Raw genomic sequence first — 18178 nt, 5'->3', positions numbered from 1 at the left:
CGTGGTCATTAGGGTTTATTCATAAGAGTCAAAGTATGTATTCGAAGTGAGTGACTGTCACATCAGTGAATATACTGGCATATTTATGCAATGAGTTATTCTCCAACCTTTAAAACTGAAAAGCCCTGACAGGAATAAACCTGAAGGCTACCTGGTAAGTGAAATAAGCCAGGGGAAGAATGAATCATTGCATGGATCTCACTCATGTGGAGCCTAAACTACCTGAATTCACAGAATCAGTGACTGGAACCATGGTTGGAAGCAGCTATGGGAAGAATATTCTGACCAAGCAATTTGAGGAAGGAAGCTGTTAGTTCGGAACACTGCTCCAGAAACAGTCCATGTGAAGTCCAAACTCCAAGCCTAAGAAAGGAAGCAAATGCAAGGAGCCTAAAGCAGATGAGATCTACTTTATTCAGTGCATACAGGCCTATACAGGCCGGCTGTTTGCCAAAGGCAAAGCCAAGGTGAAGTCCTCTGTCCATAAAGCCGTATTTATACGAAATTACAAAAAAGTGACTTTCTGCTAGAAATGCTTGCAAAACCGCTTACTTGCAGGTTTTTTTTGGGCATCCAGTGTCTGCCTTCATTAGCTAACTTCAGGTTGCCTAGATGCTGCATGACAGTCATGGTTACACTAACTCATATCCATGCAATGCTATATGTGCTAGCTTGAGTGAGCATGTCCCCCATAGGCTCATGCATTTGAATGCTTGGGCCTAGTTGGAGGAACTGGCTTTGAAAGGGTTAACAAGTGTAGTCTTAACTGGGTGGTGGTGAAGGAGCATGCCTTTAACCCCAGAACTTGGGAGGATCTCTGTGAGTTCAAGGGCATCCTGGTCTACAAGAGTTAGTTCTGGGGCAGCTAGAGCTGATACACAGAGAAATCCTATCTCAAGAGAGAGAGAGAGAGAGAGAGAGAGAGAGAGAGAGAGAGAGAGAGAGAGAGAGAGAGAGAGAGAGAGAGAGAGAGAGAGATGTAGCTGTGTTGTTGGGGGTGAGTACGTGATCATCATTGTAGGGAATATGGTGGTAGGAAGGCAGACATGATGGTGGGCAATAACACAAAGTTTACATTTGATCCATAAGCAGGAGAGAGAAAGAGAGAGATAGGAGAAGAAGGAGGAGGAGGGAGGAAGGGAGGAAGAGAAAAAGAGAGAGAAAGAGAAAGGAAGTGTCCCAGTTGTTGACTTTTGGAATCTCAAGACACACTGCCAGTGACGCTGAGGTTGAAGACTGGGCCACTTTGGTTTGGAACTGACAGGAATCCCATACTATATAAAAAGGAGATAGTGAGCTAAGCCCAGGGCCACACTGATTCCTCCCACTTGACTATTCACTGAAGGGACGCCTCTGCAGATTTCAGGTGTTCCCTCTGTATCAGATGTGTGGTGTGAAAATATTTTCTTTTAACCTTTAACTCATCTCTTACCGTAGTCATTGTTTTCTCCAGCATATGGATGCTTTCTGGCTTCTTGCAATACCATGATTGCTTTGGCTTTGGTGACCTGCGTTTTGGGGGTCATTCCTCTGAAATCTTTGCCCAGACCAATGGTATGAAAAATATTCCCTGTAGTTTCTTCTAGTAGTTTTATTATTTTAAGACTAACATTGAAATATTTGTTCAATTTTGAGTTGATATTTATATTTGACGTGAAATAAAAATCTGATTTTGCCTTTCTGAATTTGAATATCCAATTCTTCCACTACTTATTGAGGAGACCATCCTTTCTCTCTTGTCTAGTCTTAGTTCCTTTGTTGAAAGTCATCGACCATGAGTGTGTGGTATTATCTCAGGTGGGGCCTGTATTTTGTATCATCGTTTACTATAAGTATACCCAAATACAGTGTTTCTTTGGTTAAAATAGTCAAGTAATGGGTTACCTCTTGCTTTTCTCTATCTCTTCAATATTGCTTTGGCTAACTGGGAAATTTCATGTTTCCATATGGAGGGAAAGCAATGCCAACTGCAAGCAAACAAAATAGGAAATCCAACACAAAAGCTGAATATGAAGCGAGAAACTGCCATAAAAACACAAATATGTGTAGTTTTATTTTTTTTAGCAGGTGGTGACCTCAGACACAGTAGGCAATACTGACATTTAAAGAGAGAAGATTTAAATAACCAGTAAGCTCCTGACACCTGAGCAAATTCATCAAGCATCAGACTAAAGGGGAGAACCAGGATCTGTTTTGTCACAGATAGTCTAGAGGGATAGTGTCTGTTCCAGTGATATGGATTAGAGCTTCCTGGGGCTGAGAAGTCTACTTAGGTTTCCCAAGACAACAGCCCATGGCCTACACTTATCTTTCCATTCCTTGATGCAGAGCCTGGCTTTTAAAGGCAGCATCTCCTCTCTTTATCAGCACCGGTTTGCAATGGATGGGGAGCACATTATTCCAAACATCTGCTGTTGCAGAGTGAGGAGCTTTGAAAAGAACAGTGCAGTATCCTAATTACCTGTGGCAAGAAAAACATCTGTGTAAGGGAGGTAATGAAATTAATTTTAACATCCAGCAGTTGCATACATTAATTGACATTAATTAATGCCAAATTACATGAGACTTCCTATGGAATCACATCACACACTCACCAGAATAGAATGTGGAAAGAGTTCATCATACTTAATGCTATTACAGCAAACCTCGAGGGGAATAAGAGTGATTGGTCCCTCATTATGAACCGCAGCCAATTTCTTTCTGTTTCCATTAGAAGGAGAAAGGGAGCAAACTGAAAACTTCACAAGGCCAGCAGCTCAAAGCTGACGGTTTTGAGGTCACTTTCCTTAAGCTTGTAAATTTCACTTTTGAGCATCCTGAGTAGAAACAGAAGACAAATTTTGACTTTCCTCTTGTTACCTAGCTAAATGCATTATAATTCCCGGCTCGAACATAGGCTCACTGTACAGGAAAATCAGAGTAATCAGAATGAGAAGGTGGAAGGAACCAGGATGTTCAGAGGTGTCTGTTGGAACTGCTTATTTCTCAAGCCCTCTGTCGCTCTCCACTCACCCCAGTGAGAAGTGCTGGATCAGCAATTTGACTTCCCAGTGTCCGATTCTTTCACTGACTGTCTTGCTATGACTGTTGACATCTCATGTATGTTTTATTCACAGTCCTGCTCAGGCACACATAGACTGATGTCTATATATACAGCTTTCCAAAAAGTGGGTCCATACTATAATATTGTGCCATCCTATTTTAAAAGTTTTTATTTGGAAATAACTTTAGGAAGACCGAAATGTTACCAAAGTGATTCAGAATATGTGCACTCTATACAGTCTCATCTACTTTAAGCACTTTTATAACCAAGACCGTAATGTACAGAGGTAGGGAAGCACTATTCTGTATCTCTGGTCCCACCCTTCACGTCTCTTTTACCAGTACTAGATCTAAATGCCCTGTGCTAGACCAGCAATGTGAAGGGGATCAGGAAGACTCAGAGTGGACTTAGTTTTGGGGGGATTAGTCCTCATGCATAGGGGCCTATGAGTCACATAAGGAAGGGAGACACAACAAATGCAGCGTTGACTTTTCCAGTGACTAGAAGAGGAGGGTGTGTGACCGAGTATGTACATACCCTCATGCTGGCATGCTACTGGAGTGACAAAGGTCAGTCACTCATCTTTTAAACAACCACTGTGTTTCTCAAATTAACCCTATCCCTGGCGGGGGGACAGGGGAACAAAAAAAATCAAGAAAATTATGACTATGATAATAATTGACTTTTATATAGGTTTAAATTTCAAAACGTGGAGCAAGTTTATTATTTAATTACATATTAATTAATTCTGTGTAGTAACTAATCCAGCAAATGACTGATGTTGTGTTATCACAATGTAATAGCTGAAGGAGGCAGGTTTGGAGATGATGAAGCAATTTTCTTGGAGCTATGAATCTGGTACATGACCACAGCTAGAACTGAAGCCCAGGTTTCATAGAAAGAAACCTTCTTTTCTTCTGTGTCCCCAGGCAACTTTTAAGAAATATGGATCCACTTAAAGGCTGAAAATGGTCTAGAGGACTGTGAAATTGTGAGGTGAAGATTTTGTGCGTTATAGATAGAGATGGAAAAAGGAAAGTCTCAAAGGAGAAAGATCTTAATTTGTGCAAAAAATCGAACTATGGGATGTCTAAAGAAAAGGAGGTGGAAAGGATATTTAAAGGTTTTTGTTCAATGTTAGGTTTTACCAGTTCTCAGTGGGGTTTTAGACTGGATAGCTGGGCTGTGCTGGCACACGGTCTTCTACTGAAGGAAGGTTGGAAGTAGAACTTTTGTTTCATCATTTACAGGTCTACTAGCAACTACATCAGTCAAGGGTCAGCTGGACCAAATGTGCATGCTGCCCCCTACTGACCCTTCTCATAGGACATGTTCTTGGGGAGTTCTTTTGCTAATTTTGAGAAGTCTTTTATGAACCCTTGGATCCAACTTAGCACAACGTTGCCCATCTCCACTTTCTGACAATGATCAAGTTCTAGTATTTAATTTAGGAAAAAAATGTCTGTAATTAAGCAGATGTAATTAAGAAGTATTCACATTTTTGCTTACAGTGTGCCAGGATTAGAAATAGGATTTAGGGGTATAACAGAGAGAAACACACACACACACACACACACACACACACACACACACACACACACCATGTCTTCATAAACACTATTTTATAATTGAAACAGGGGAAGTAGGGATTAGAAGCAGATAGTCAAGTATCATTGGTATAGCATCTAAATTTTATTCAGGAAGTATTCATGGGAGGTCTTCAGAAGTAGATGGGGGTTGAATCGAGAAGCTCATTGGTAACTTGGTGCAATTCTCCTCGAAGGAGAATGGGTAACTTGGTAAATTGGTAACATTAGTTAAATTCTCTGGGAAGGAGGAAATGTAGATAGAAAGTCTTTAACACCAGGGGGAGGTTGGGCAAACTTATAAACATAAATTAGGAGATTAGAAAACTCACAGGCAGAGTAAGAGAGATAGACAGGTAACCAGGAGAGGAAAGTTAATATGGTAGCCAGAGAAGGGGCTGAATGTATTCCAGTGTGGTTTTATGTGGCATTCTAAATGAATACTGGCATAAAAGGGTTTTATAAATGCCAGAGCCTCTCTAATACAACATCCGTGAAGCAATAGAGAATGAACTGACCAGAGCCATCATTATGACGCTGTGTTTATTGGCCACTGTGCAGTCTCAGCTGAAAACTCGGGTTTCAATTTACTCACCTCTAAAATGAGAACAAAGGTTTTGAATTGGAGATGTTGCTATTGTGTTTCATTTCCAATCCACAAAGAAGCTCCTTTATCTTATTAAGGATTATAGTATTCATTCAGCAGAATTTCCACCTGAGATTTTAAAATACTGCAGGCAAGTGTGCTTCCCTGCTTTTCAGTCAAAGATCAAAGTGTGGAGCTGAATTCAAATAAAGATGAAAATTTGGTTACAAAAATCACAATGTATTATGTCAGTTTTTGAAGATCCTTTCTTTTGTGTTTAGAAGGGAAAAGGTAAAGAAGAATTTTGTATGTAGGATTACAAGACTTGGTGGACATTCCAGAAGAGTGCGGTGCTGGTAGCCACGTAATAAAATAACAAAGGCAATTTGAACAGTAGTGAGTACTTAGAGAGACTGAGACTGAAGAACACTTCAGAATGTCAAGAGAAATGTACATTGCCTCTGAAGCTTCTGTCTTTGTCCTTTCCAGACTCACAATACCTAACTTGTCGGATGCAAAACTGCACAGAAACTAACAGAAATAAGCCTTTCCCAGGCTACATTGATCCCGACTCTTTGATTGTTCAGGATGATTATGTGTTTGTTCAGGTAAGGAGACCCGACTTCTGCTCATTGGCTCAGGGCATTTCTAGTGTCTGTCTTGTTACAGCTCTTTCTGCATGCCTGCACACCCTCAGAGGGAAGGAAGAAATGGATCAGAAAGGGGGGCAAGAAGGACAGAGAGAGGAGAGAAGGTGGAAGAGGGGAGGAGGGAAGAGAGGAAAAAGGAGTGGAAGGGAGGATCGAGGCTCAAGGGCAATTTTTTAGCCTATTCTCTGTAGGAATTTACCAAGCTGTCTAAAACGTGCTTTGACCCAGGAGTGATATACATTGCTATTTACCCGTTTCCACAAAGAAACTCCAGGCATGAAGTGAACTGAGACATTACATCCATTTCTCCTTATCAGCCCCCTCCTCAGTACCACTTCAAAGAAAAGAATGTGAAGGGGAAATTATGCGGGAGATGGAGGTGGGACTGGCAAGAGGCCAACAAGGATAATCCACTGGTATGGTCAGGAAGCACTGTGGTTCCCAGGGAAACATGGAATGGCTAATTTCCTTCTACTAATGGAATGAAAAACTATTTGGGAAGTGAGATTTCATGAGTAGTGACAGGAGACTGCAGCAACAGTGCACTGTTTCATTTAGCTCTTAAGAATTGTTTTGGTCTCGTTTAGTCAATTCATCTAAAAATCATGTTATTACTTTATAGGGTAAGAATGGAAAAGGTATAATTGCAAAATAAGCGTATAAATATATACATTTACAACTAAATAAGTGAATACATTAAATATTAATATAAATATATATAATATATGGGTATATACACATACTACAGTTAAGGTACATTCTAGGCACGAGTTTATTTGAAAAATAAATTATGATATCTATTCTGTTCATTAAAAGAAGACTTCCCAGAATCAGCCTATGTAACTTTGAAATGTTTCCCAAGTTCCTTTTCGTTCAGGGATAGCTTCAAGTGACATTCAAATGGTTGCATGTGTTAGTACTGTCCCATTCACTGCTTCAACACTAATGCTGTCAGGAGTATTTCTCTGGTTCCTGGCAACAATTTATAATCCACATATCAGGCATACAAATCAATCTCAAAATCTATATTTAGAATTTTATGAGTAACCTCCTAAAACCCATCATTTCCACACATAGTGCTGAAGAATGTCTCTTTCCAGTCACTCCCCTATGTCTTTGACATTTCAAGCACAAAAACTCCAGTGACATTCAAACTGCAGATATTTACATAGGTCAAGGTTGGCACATTGTCAGAGGTGCCTTTACTGTGCCCAGAGTAGTGTTCAAGTCTGGATGGAAACCACACCTTTTCCTTCTGTCCTGCAAGCCTTGCAGGATCCATTGATCTGCTTTGGACAAAACAGTGCCAGTTTCTAAAAGATAGAGACCAAGAATTAATTTGGAACCCAAATCTGAAGTGACGTTTTGCTAACATGCTTGAACACACACTAAGACATCGGAATGATGCTGTCAATAGGAACTCTGTGTGGAGATGAGAAGGCTTCTCTCCACTGCTGAATCTGAGATACTTCCTTCCGTCCCATTATGACTACTTGTATGGCAGGGACTTGAGGTTGAAAAGCCAGATGGCTGAAGCACAGTGAGCTAATATCTCCTGAGGCTTCTAGCATTGGAAAGAACAGAGCTAATACACTTTCTTGACTTTAGAGTCACTAAATTATGTATCTAGTACATATAATTTATACTATATAAATTGTATATATATACTATATAGATATAGTGTATATAAATATATGCTATTCATGTAGCATATATAGAAACATACATATGCAAATGTATACACTCATAATTTATATGTACATATAATATATAACATATGCACAAACACACACAGATATATAATTTATTTTTCTGTGTTAGTGTTTTTCCTTTCCTATTTTTTCATGTGTACCACATTCCTGGCTGAACTCAGGAGAGGAAGTCAGATCCCTTGGAATTGGAGTTACAGATAGTTGGGAGCTGCACTGTAGGCACTGGGAATCAAAACCCAGTCCTCTGGAAGAGCAACAAGTGCTCTTAACCATTGAGTCATCTTTCCAGACCCACAGTGCAAATTTGCAGATTACATTTTCATCTATTAAATGGTTGTTGTTGGGCTTCTGGGCATCCCTATACAGTGGGTAAGTTGCTTTCTGTGGATACCAACCCTGGGTAGCCTCCTTGGCAGGCACTCTTGGTGCTGTGTGGCAGCTGCCTGCTCTGCTCAAGCAGCAGGTCTTCTGTGACCCCAAATGTCTCCCATAGCTCCTCTTAACACCTTGTTTCTGTGATCCAGCTGACATCCGGAGGAAGACCACATTACTACGTGTCCTACCGAAGAAGCACGTTTGCACAAATGAAGCTCCCGAAATACGCTTTGCCTAAGGTACATGTTGGGCTGTGGTTTTCATTGCTTTCCTCTCAGCTACAGTCTCCCTCAACCATATTTTCAAGGTCACTGCCAGCCTCCAGTAAGGAGACCCCTGCTCATTCAGCCCTACTTCTGCATCCAGGCTTCCCAATTCCTATTTGGTATTTCTGTCTCCTTTTCTCTATGGGTTCTTCTCCTGTTCTCTTTCCCTCTGATTTTTCTTTCTTTGGAATTCTTGCTATAGAAGTGCCTGGTAAGTTAATAATATCCTTATTTTTGTCTTTCAATATTAAACATTCCCAAGCAATATGTTTGTTTTTAAATCAAAACAGAAAAAGAAAACATTAACTTTATGCTATAGAACATTAGTTGTTCTCAGTAGGTGTTGGGAAGTGGGTTATCTTCAGAGACGTAGAAACAGCTGAGTCCCCTGACTTCTTTAGCGATTCTTTCAGAAACAGTAGAAAGTAAAAGTGATTTCTGGACCCTCATCCTTGGCTGGCATCCTCAGGCTCTTTCCACAAACTCTGAAAAACTGTGTTAATATGGAGCGCCACCTAGTGGAAAACAGGTGATGTGGCTTCTTAAAAATACCTATTTGCAATCTCAAGGTTTCTGTGTTGTATTTGAAGTGATCAAAGTTTAGCCTATTGTGGCTGAATTTTACAGCAAATGAAATGTATGTATGGGGGGTTATTACATAGATCTAAACAGAATTATAACTCAACTCTGAATAATTTAAGTTGAACACAGAATATAATGAAACTTATTTTGAGCCGAGTCTCGTCTTTAAGTAAAATTAAAATGCAAGAGGAAGGTTAAGAATTGTTAAAATTGTCTGTGAGAGTCTCCTAGTAAGGATCCCACAAGAGACAGCAATTCAGGGGGATAAAAGGAGTACCCCTCCCTTGGCTGAGTACTGAAGTGAATTGTGATTCATTGTCCAAAATTTGAAGAAAAGTTGAAAGATTTGTACATTTAAGAACAAGATTTATACTCACATCAGTGAGGTGCCCTGAGTCAAGAGGCATATAGAATGGAGCCTAAATCAGGGGACCACATATTTTATTTCACTCACTCCTCACACGTTCCCTCTTGGGTCAGAATATTCTTAGAATAACTTCAGCTAAAACCAAATTCTATCAGCCACACAGACAAGGTTGGAGCCCAAATTTTCTGTCATCCATACTAGTGATTTCTATAATTTTCGTCCCTGGCAGGTAAATTAATAACTCCCTTTGTTAAAGCTTAGCATGTTCCCCACTCGACCAAATTGTTGTGCTATCAAAAAAAACGTGAAGGAGAGGAAAAGCCACACTGGTGTAGGCACCCTAGAAATGGTAGGTAAAACTCAACGGCTTCTGTGGACGGACTGCTGGACAGGTGTTTTACATTGCTTGTCCATAGTCCTTGCAGAGATCATTGTTGGCAGCTGTCCCCAGTGGCCTTTAGACAATCTAGAAGGCAGCATTTCCCACTGCCTTTGGAGCTGAATTGACCATCTGCACCACCCTGTCCCCTGCCACCCAGATGATCATGTTCCATGACTTAGCTTCATATGAGTTCTCAGGGTAGGATGAAACAATTAATTTGGCTTGTTACTACGAAAATGGAAGCAAGTGTCACAAATAAAAGGATTATTTGGTCCAGGTGGGTGTTTATAATTTAAATCAAAAGGGAAACTTCGTTAGAATCCCGTTAGAGCTTCAAAGAGAAGCTCCAGCATGGGTGGGGTGTTCTGCCTCCAAGGTGCTGCCTTACATGGCCTCCTGTCAGAACCAGGGCTGCATCTGCAGGCGAACAAAGCTTCACGCTGATGGAAGAAATGGAGACACATCCGCTCTCTCCTGCTCAAATGTCTTTCATCACACCTACTGCCGTCGTATGAGATGTTGACAGAACAAAACGTTGCCTTGGGCTGTGTTTAAACAATTAGTTATAAGTGACGGGAAACCATCAAAGAGTGACAGCTAAACGTTGCCGTGGCAGGTCAGAGGATACGGCCTGTGAGACAGAGTGATACAGTGACAGTTCTTGCTTCCCCTGACTGACTCGCAGCCTCTTCTTAGCAGCTCCAGCGAGATAAATGAGGCAATACATACGAAGCGCCTCCAGGGTTTTAGAGGACAGATACTCTATAAAAGCAAGGTAATATTATTATTAGTATGGATCTAGTTGTCTCCATAGTGGAAGATAGATGGGTACCAGTATTCACGGGGTACAAAGGATGCTCAATTTGCAACAGGAGACCTAACTTCAGACGTGGATCTGTCACTAACTTGCTTAGAAACCTTAGCTATCTGGGTTTTATTACGTTTTCTTTTATTCATTTTTTAAAAAATAAAGAGCTTAGAATCAAAACAATATTTTCCTCAATTTGTCACTCAGAATAAAAAATGTCCCTGGCGATATATTGGAAAAATTTGGTTCTGTAGTCAAATAAATTTAAAAAGAAAGTAAACTTCAATCTGTGTGATTTCCTTAGAGACTAAGAGGAGGTTACTAACATCGCTATGGTTCATGAACATCCTATGAACAGCAGAACCCTTTAGTTCAGCATTAGTTCAATAGTTTACCACCATGCACGGTAGAAGAACCCATAATTACCCCAGCCTCTGGGAGGCAGAGGCAGGATTATTAGTAGTTTGAGTCCAGGGACTGGAGAAATGACCCAGTAGTTAAGAGTTTGTGCTGCTCTTCCAGAGAACCTGTATCAGGTATCTCTAGCCCCAGCTCCAGGGTATTTGACACCCTCTTTTGGCCTCCAAGGCTACTCACATGTGCGTGTGTGTGTGTGTGTGTGTGTGTGTGTGTGTGTGTGTGTGTTATATACTCATAAAGATGAAGACATCCATATGCTTAAATACAATAAAAATAGGTTTTGAAAAGAAAAACAGGTTGAGCTGAGACGATTTACTGCTTTCAAGGCTAACTTGGTCATAGAGCTGACTATATAGCATGATTCTATTTTATAAGTAAGCACACACAAAAACCCGAATGAATAAAGCACCACCACTAGTACATACAAAAAGATTCAAAGGAGCTTCTACCTCCATTGAAAAATCCACTAGAACCCAGTAATGCTAGTAACCTATAGAACAGACTTTGCAAGGTATTCTAGTAGAATTCCAAATAAGAGTCCGGACTGGTTCAGAATCAGGGAAATCAATGCAGCAGTAAAAACACATTTTCTTAATAAGGTGTTGGGGAAAGGTGAATTAAATTCCAAATGTATCAAACATTTGTGACCAGCATCATCGTGTAAAGTCTACTTAGTAAAATTACATAAAGATAATCTTCAGACATGGTCATTTTTCCCAGTTAACATTGTATGATGAGTTCTCTAAGCGACCCTGTTAAAGCCATGTAAAAGAGATGCATTTTCAATATTGTGTTAGTTATTTGTCCTGTTGATGTGGTAAAATACCCTGGCAAAAGCAACTTAAGGGAAAAAGGGCTTAACTTGGCTCACAGTTCAAGGTGCTCAGAATTGGATCCTCTCAGCAGAGGCCTGAGGCTGCTGGCCATGTTGCATCTGCTTTAAGGAAGCAGAGAGAGATGAATGTCTGTGCTCAGCCACCTTTCCCATGTTCATTCAGTCCAGGATAGAGCCCAACCTGCTGTTCCCCTTCGGGGGTGGGTCTTCTCAAGTCAGTTAACCCAGTCTAGAGAATTGTTGTATTCCCAGAGTCTTATCTCTAAGGTAATTCTTGTCAAGCTCATGATTAATGTTAGCTCGTATCTATAAGAACCAAATCTCCACAGTGGATTATGAAGTACAATGCCGTAGAAGTATGACAGTCGTCTCTCAGGATTGCATTCTCAAGTCTGTGGTGTGTGTCCATCAAAGCTCACTGCTGCAGAAACACACACGGAAGACCATGGGTGGGAACTGGCTGTGCTAGGCGCAGCTCTCATTTGAAACAATTTAACAGAAATTTAGGATTATAACATACTTGAGGGAAGGACACATAAACAGAAAGGAGTTGTTCAGCTATTTTAAAGGTTTTGACTTCTATCCTATTATGAATTAGGAACCATAGAAGGTTTGTCCACTTGAATGAACTAGTGAACTTAAGGATAATTTCCGTAGCTAATTTCCTCCATCAGACAGAAAATATTTGGATGAACTTTTCTTGAGTATAACAGTGAGTGAATATTGAAATATTTCAAAGGCAGAGAAGCCAAGTTGATCTTTCGTAATCAACAAAAGGGATAGACAGACTCCCTTAAGTGAAACACTGACTGCCCTAAGTGGTGAATATTGCTATGGTATTTGAGACTTGCTGATTTTATATTCACTGTCCTGTGAAGGACATGTTATTGTTATCTTGTGCTCACAGACAGAACATCTGAGCACGAAGTTCCACTCAGGTGACTGTGTCCCAAGCCGAGACGGAACTCAGATTATGAGAACTCGAGGTTAGAAGGAGGACTCAAGGCACACTGAACAATTTGGGTCAGGATGGTTTCTGAGAAGATCATGAGATGTAAAGTGTCTCAAGCGTACAGACAGCATGGTCCCTTTATGAAGATTTGAGTTTTACAAAATCCAAGGTCATTTCTATATTTTTCTTTTGCTGTATATTTTGGGGTACCTCTGTTTATTTTTGGCCTTTTTATATTTTAACTGCTTTACTCTGAGTTCTTTGGAATTTATTCTGTGTAGACTTTTTAGGCCACAGGATTAAAAATCAGCCCAGAGCACAGCAGCAGGCTTCTCTTAAGGAAACAGTAGCCTTGACTGAAGACAGCCAGTTTCAAATAGTGTCAGACAGTGGCTAGAGTCCTGAGTGGGGAATGAAGGATTTGGAATTCTTGCCAGAGGAAGGCAGATGAGACCTTCATGTTCTGTTCACTTAATTACTCTGTCTTGGGGTCTGGGAGCATCATCCTTTATGATAACTCCTTCATCTCTTGCGGTTTTCTTAGAGAACATGGCAGAGGAAAACATTAGATTAATAGCTGAGTTCTTTTTTTTTTACATTTTATTTATTTTTTTTTATTTTTTTTATTGAGAAAAGGAGAAAAAAAAACAAGTTTCCACCTCCTCCCAGCCTCCCATTTCCCTCCCCCTCCTCCCACCCTTCTCCTCCTCCTCCCACCTAAACTAATTGCTAATACAAACATTAATGCTTTGGGATTTTTCTGGTGGACATTTTTTCCCCTAGAGAATTTCAGGGTGTTGCTGAACCTTTAGCAGTGCTTGTCAAACTTGAATGTGCATATTATTCATGGAGGGACCTCACTAAAAGGCACATTGTAATTCAGTGAGTAGGGTCTGAGGTTCAGTGTGTCTGAGGAATTTGCCGCCAGTACCAGTGCTGCTAGTCTACAGACTACAGTGAAATCCAGGGCTTGTCTGGCTTCTTCTGGCCACTGCAGATTGTCCTTATATTTGCCTTGTGTATGACTTTTGAGTAGTAGTACACAAACTAGACAAATACATAAAAATGACTGGTTCTCCAAATTCATGCATATTTAGGAACAGTGACTTCAAATTGTCTAACAAGGCAATTAAATTGCAATAAGACTTCTATACCTCCTTCTTTCTCATTGTGTCATGGTTCATTTCTTCACCCCAAAGTGACAGAGAAAATGCTCAATTACTACTTAACTCTCTTTTTGGTGGGGGGGGGGCATTTGAGACAGGGTATCTCTGTGTAGCTTTGGAGACTGTTCTGGAATTCTCTCTGTGGACCAGGCTATCCTCGAACTTACAGAGATCCATCTGCCTCTGCTTCCTGAGTCCTGGGATTAAAGGTGTGTGCCATCACTGCCTGGTTTAATTCATTTTCATAAATGTGAAAGGCAACTTTTGCTATCTCTCCCTCTGCATCCCATCAAAGCTCTTGATCATCCACATTCTTTGAATGTGTGCCAGGTTAGTGTATAAAATCCTTCCTGCTTCATTTCCTTGTGTTCTTCTTCAGGACATGCATGTCATCAGCACAGATGAGAACCAAGTGTTTGCAGCCGTCCAAGAATGGAACCAGAATGACACGTACAACCTCTACATCTCGGACACCCGTGGTGTGTACTTTACCCTGGCCTTGGAGAATGTCCAGAGTAGCAGAGGACCTGAAGGCAATGTCATGATTGACCTCTATGAGGTATGTCACCAAGCATATGTGGTTCTGGAGGACAGCAGCTCCCAGACAAACTGGTGAAATATGGGTCACCTGATCATGCTAATGCTGGCCGTTGGACAAGGGAAGACTTACAGAAAGTTCTTCTTGTTTAACTTGCAACCCATAGAATTTTTTTTATTGAGAAAAGAAAAAAAAAACAAGTTTCCGCCTCCTCCCAGCCTCCCATTTCCCTCCCCCTCCTCCCACCCTTCTCCCCCTCTTCCCACCCTTCTCCACCTCCCCCTATTCCTCTCCCCCTCCCTCTCCAGTCCAAAGAGCAGTCAGGGTTCCCTGCCTTGTGGTAAGTCCAAGGTCCTCCCCCCTCCGTCCATATCTAGGAAGGTGAACATCCAAACTGGCTAGCCAGCACATTAAGTAGGATCAAAACCCCGTGCCATTGTCCTTGGCTTCTCATCAGCCCTCATTGTTCACCATGTTCAGAGAGTCCGGTTTTATCCCATGCTTTTTCAGTCACAGTCCAGCTGGCCTTGGTGAGCTCCCAATAGATCAGCTCCACTGTCTCAGTGGGTGGGTGCACCCCTCGTGGTCCCGACTTCTTTGCTCATGTTCTCCCTCCTTCTGCTCCTCATTGGGACCTTGGGAGCTCAGTCCAGTGCTCCAGTGTGGGTCTCTGTCTCTATCTCCATCCATCACCAGATGAAGGTTCTATGGTGATATGCAAGATATTCGTCAGTATTGCTATATGATAGGGTCATTTCAGGTTCCCTATCCTCAGCTGCCCAAGGAACTAACCTAGAGTGGCTCCCAGGAGCCCAAGGCAATGTACCCATAGAATTTTTTAACAGTCTTTTTCTTTTTTAGTTGATCCCACTAGGCAAGAGCAGCTCCAGAGAAATTAGAAATTGTCTGGGGATAGAAACCACACAATTAAAGGCTTGCATATGGTTGAGCTACATAATGATATGATATTTGACATAAGATATAAAATTTCAAATAAATTTGAATGGCTGTGAGGGTTTTGTGTAGCGAATGAGTGGGCAGCATTCTTGCTTGCCTTTGAAGTGACTTGCATGGTGCATCTTTGTATGCTATGAGAATGCATCCTGTTGGCCTTGAAGAATTTCCCAACTTGATAACCTTGGCTGGCTAGTGATCCACCTCTCAATGGCCAATGCATGAGATAATATTCATAAGATTATTTTTTTTACCAAAATAAACCTGGAAAATTAAATTAGCAGAAAAGGACAATAAGCCAGAGATTATCCAACCTCCCTTGGGACATGGTGGCTCTTTGGTTTTCTAATAACCAATACTCAAAGTAAACCATCTAAGTTGTATCAATCAGTTATAATGAAAAAAAGTACTAAAGGTTTCATTATCCTTGTTATGAACCAGAATGGTATTACTATGGTTATGAAGATTTATACTCTGATAAAAACAGAATGGGTCAGTTATAGACTTAGTATTTTTTCAAATAGAATATGGTACATCATTCCATTTCTTTAGAAAACAGAATTAATGTCTTAATATTTTTTCATATAGAATATGGTACATCATTCCGTTTCTTTAGAAAACAGAATTAATGTTTTCGTACCTCTTCCTCCTAAGACCCAGGGACCATCACTGAAGAGGGTGGAGGAAGATTATAAATTCCAGATGCAGTGGATGATTACAGGCAGTATTTTCTGGACATGATAGAACAGGTGTACACAGGAACTCAGTGGTTGTTGACTGTATGCATAAGACATGCCCAGTATCAAGTCAGAGAAAATCTTATCATGGGAAGTCCCAGCCCTTGTGGAGGAGCTCCTAGAAACTGATGGTTGTGGGAGGAATAAGGAGAGTTAGTCCTCTTCTGGGCTGAATTGTCTTTAAAGGCACAATGGATATAAAACAGGCTACTCTTTGAGGATAAATTGTGTCTTTTGGTCAGTGTGGATGTATGATGATGGTTTCTGAATGAGTTAGAAAGTGTTATTTTATAACATATTAAGGGTTAGATAAGTGCTGTGGGACAACGGTTTTACCCTGTAAGGATTTGTTTCTTGTACTTGTTTAATAAAAAGCTGATTGGCCAGTAGCCAGACAGGAAGTATAGGCAGGGCAATGAGAAGAGAATGAGAACAGGAGAATTCTGGGAAGAGAAAGAGTCAGTCTACAGTTGTCATTCAGACATAGAGGAAGCAAGATGTGACTGCCTTGGTGAAAAAGGGACCAAGCCACGTGGTTAACACAGACAAGTATTATAGGCTAATATAACTTATAAGAGTTAATAAGAAGTCTGAGCTAATAGACCAACCAGTTTATAATTAATATAAATCTCTGTGTGTTTATTTGGGTCTAAATGGCTGTGGGACCTGGCAGGACAGAAACCTCAGTCAACAGAGAAATATACTCTGTCTGGAAAAAAGTCAGAAATGGTGTCAAACCCATGTAGCCATAAAGACACTGTCATTTTGCTAAGATCAGGGATTCACAAGAAGCACCTGTGTTATGTCCAGAGAAAGAAACCAACTTAAGAAACTCAAGCCCAAATGTACATCCTTTTAATGTGTTCTATTTCCTCTTTCTTTTAGAGGTGTAAAGCAACCTTTCCATAGTAGCTCAGCCTCTTTTGTATGCATAAAACCAGGCTCCTAGACTGAAATGTCCCTCAAAATAAAAAATAAGATGAAATGAATGCTAAATTCAGAATTTGACAGACTAGTATATGATATACTTAGTGTATATATATACTTAAGAAAATATACTGCAGATCTTTTCATCTTTGTATAAGTTTTTATCCCACTTTTCATCCCATGTTTCAGCTAGATATAGTGTCTCATCTCTCAAGCTCCAACTGAATATTTATTCTGGAAAACATTTACATAGTTTAAAGATTTAGTGTCAAGAATGCTCTAGATAAAGTTTGACTTATATTATGACATTTTTAAAATCCAGGCTGACTGAGTTTGAGTTCCAGTTGTACTGCTCTTCCTGTTGAAATGTCTGCTCAAGACAAGTGCATGCCTTCTGAGCCACACTTGCCTTGTTGAGAATATAGAGATGAACATACAATCCAATAGACTGCTCTGAGGATGAAGTCCATTAATCCTTGTTAACTACTATTCTAATGCCTGAAATACAGTGTTTTAACAAAATGGAGAACCTTGCAGTGTGCTTAGACACCACTTAGCATTCTATTCTGATTGTCTTAAAACATACCCACATTTTTAATGTCCAGCACATCCAACCAGTGAGAATTTCTACTTCTTTCCATATTGCAATAAGCAATGAAATCTGACATTCTTAACACTGGGTCTTGCCACTTGGGTTTGGGTCTTGCCAAGAAGTAAAAATTTCAACTCTCCTTTTCTCCTTTGGAAATTTCCTATGAACATTTAAATTTGAAGTTTGTTTTGTTGAAATGCCTGGCATTCCCTTGCCTTGAGCCAGCCACACATCTGTGAGGGTATAGCCCATGTAGAGTCACAGTGGCTATGCCAGCTTAATGATCCAGTTCAGTTTCTTGAGCCTAGTTCCATCCTTTGCCTCACAGCCCAGCTTTAACACATGGGGAGGTGCTTAGTCTTACTGCAACTTGATATGCATGTTTTGTTGATACTCATGAGAGACCTGCCCTTTCCTAAACAGAAATGGAGGGGGAGTGAATTGTGGGGATGGGAATAGAAAGGGTGGGTGGGAAGAGACTGAGAGGAAGGGGGGGGGAGGGAAACAGACTGGGATGTGAAATATGTAAATTAACTTAAAAATTTAAAAGATGAAAGGAAGAAAAGAGTAGATAAAAAATGCATAACAAACAAAAAAAACCTGAAGAATGTATACCCATTACTCCAGGAAAGGCAGCAGAGTCACCCCAGGTGGTCCCCTCAGGATATTTTTAGCCATATTTGACCAGATAAGTAAGTTA

At 40.5% G+C, this 18178-nt stretch overlaps 1 protein-coding gene across 7 annotated transcripts in view; it reads left to right on the top strand.

The window, feature by feature from the left end:
• Positions 1-18178, top strand: part of Sorcs1 (sortilin related VPS10 domain containing receptor 1) — a 497667-nt gene that overhangs the window by 374167 nt on the left and 105322 nt on the right. For all 7 annotated transcript variants that reach the window (XM_075974357.1, XM_075974356.1, XM_075974359.1 and 4 more), the window contains exons 7-9: positions 5705-5823; positions 8102-8191; positions 14110-14289. In XM_075974357.1, coding sequence (XP_075830472.1) covers positions 5705-5823; positions 8102-8191; positions 14110-14289 — 389 coding nt within the window. The remainder of the gene's footprint in view (positions 1-5704; positions 5824-8101; positions 8192-14109; positions 14290-18178) is intronic.

This window comes from Microtus pennsylvanicus, chromosome 5 (assembly GCF_037038515.1).
Source record: "Microtus pennsylvanicus isolate mMicPen1 chromosome 5, mMicPen1.hap1, whole genome shotgun sequence".
Taxonomy (NCBI): Eukaryota; Metazoa; Chordata; class Mammalia; order Rodentia; family Cricetidae; genus Microtus; species Microtus pennsylvanicus.
This window is presented reverse-complemented; position numbering and strand designations above follow the sequence as displayed.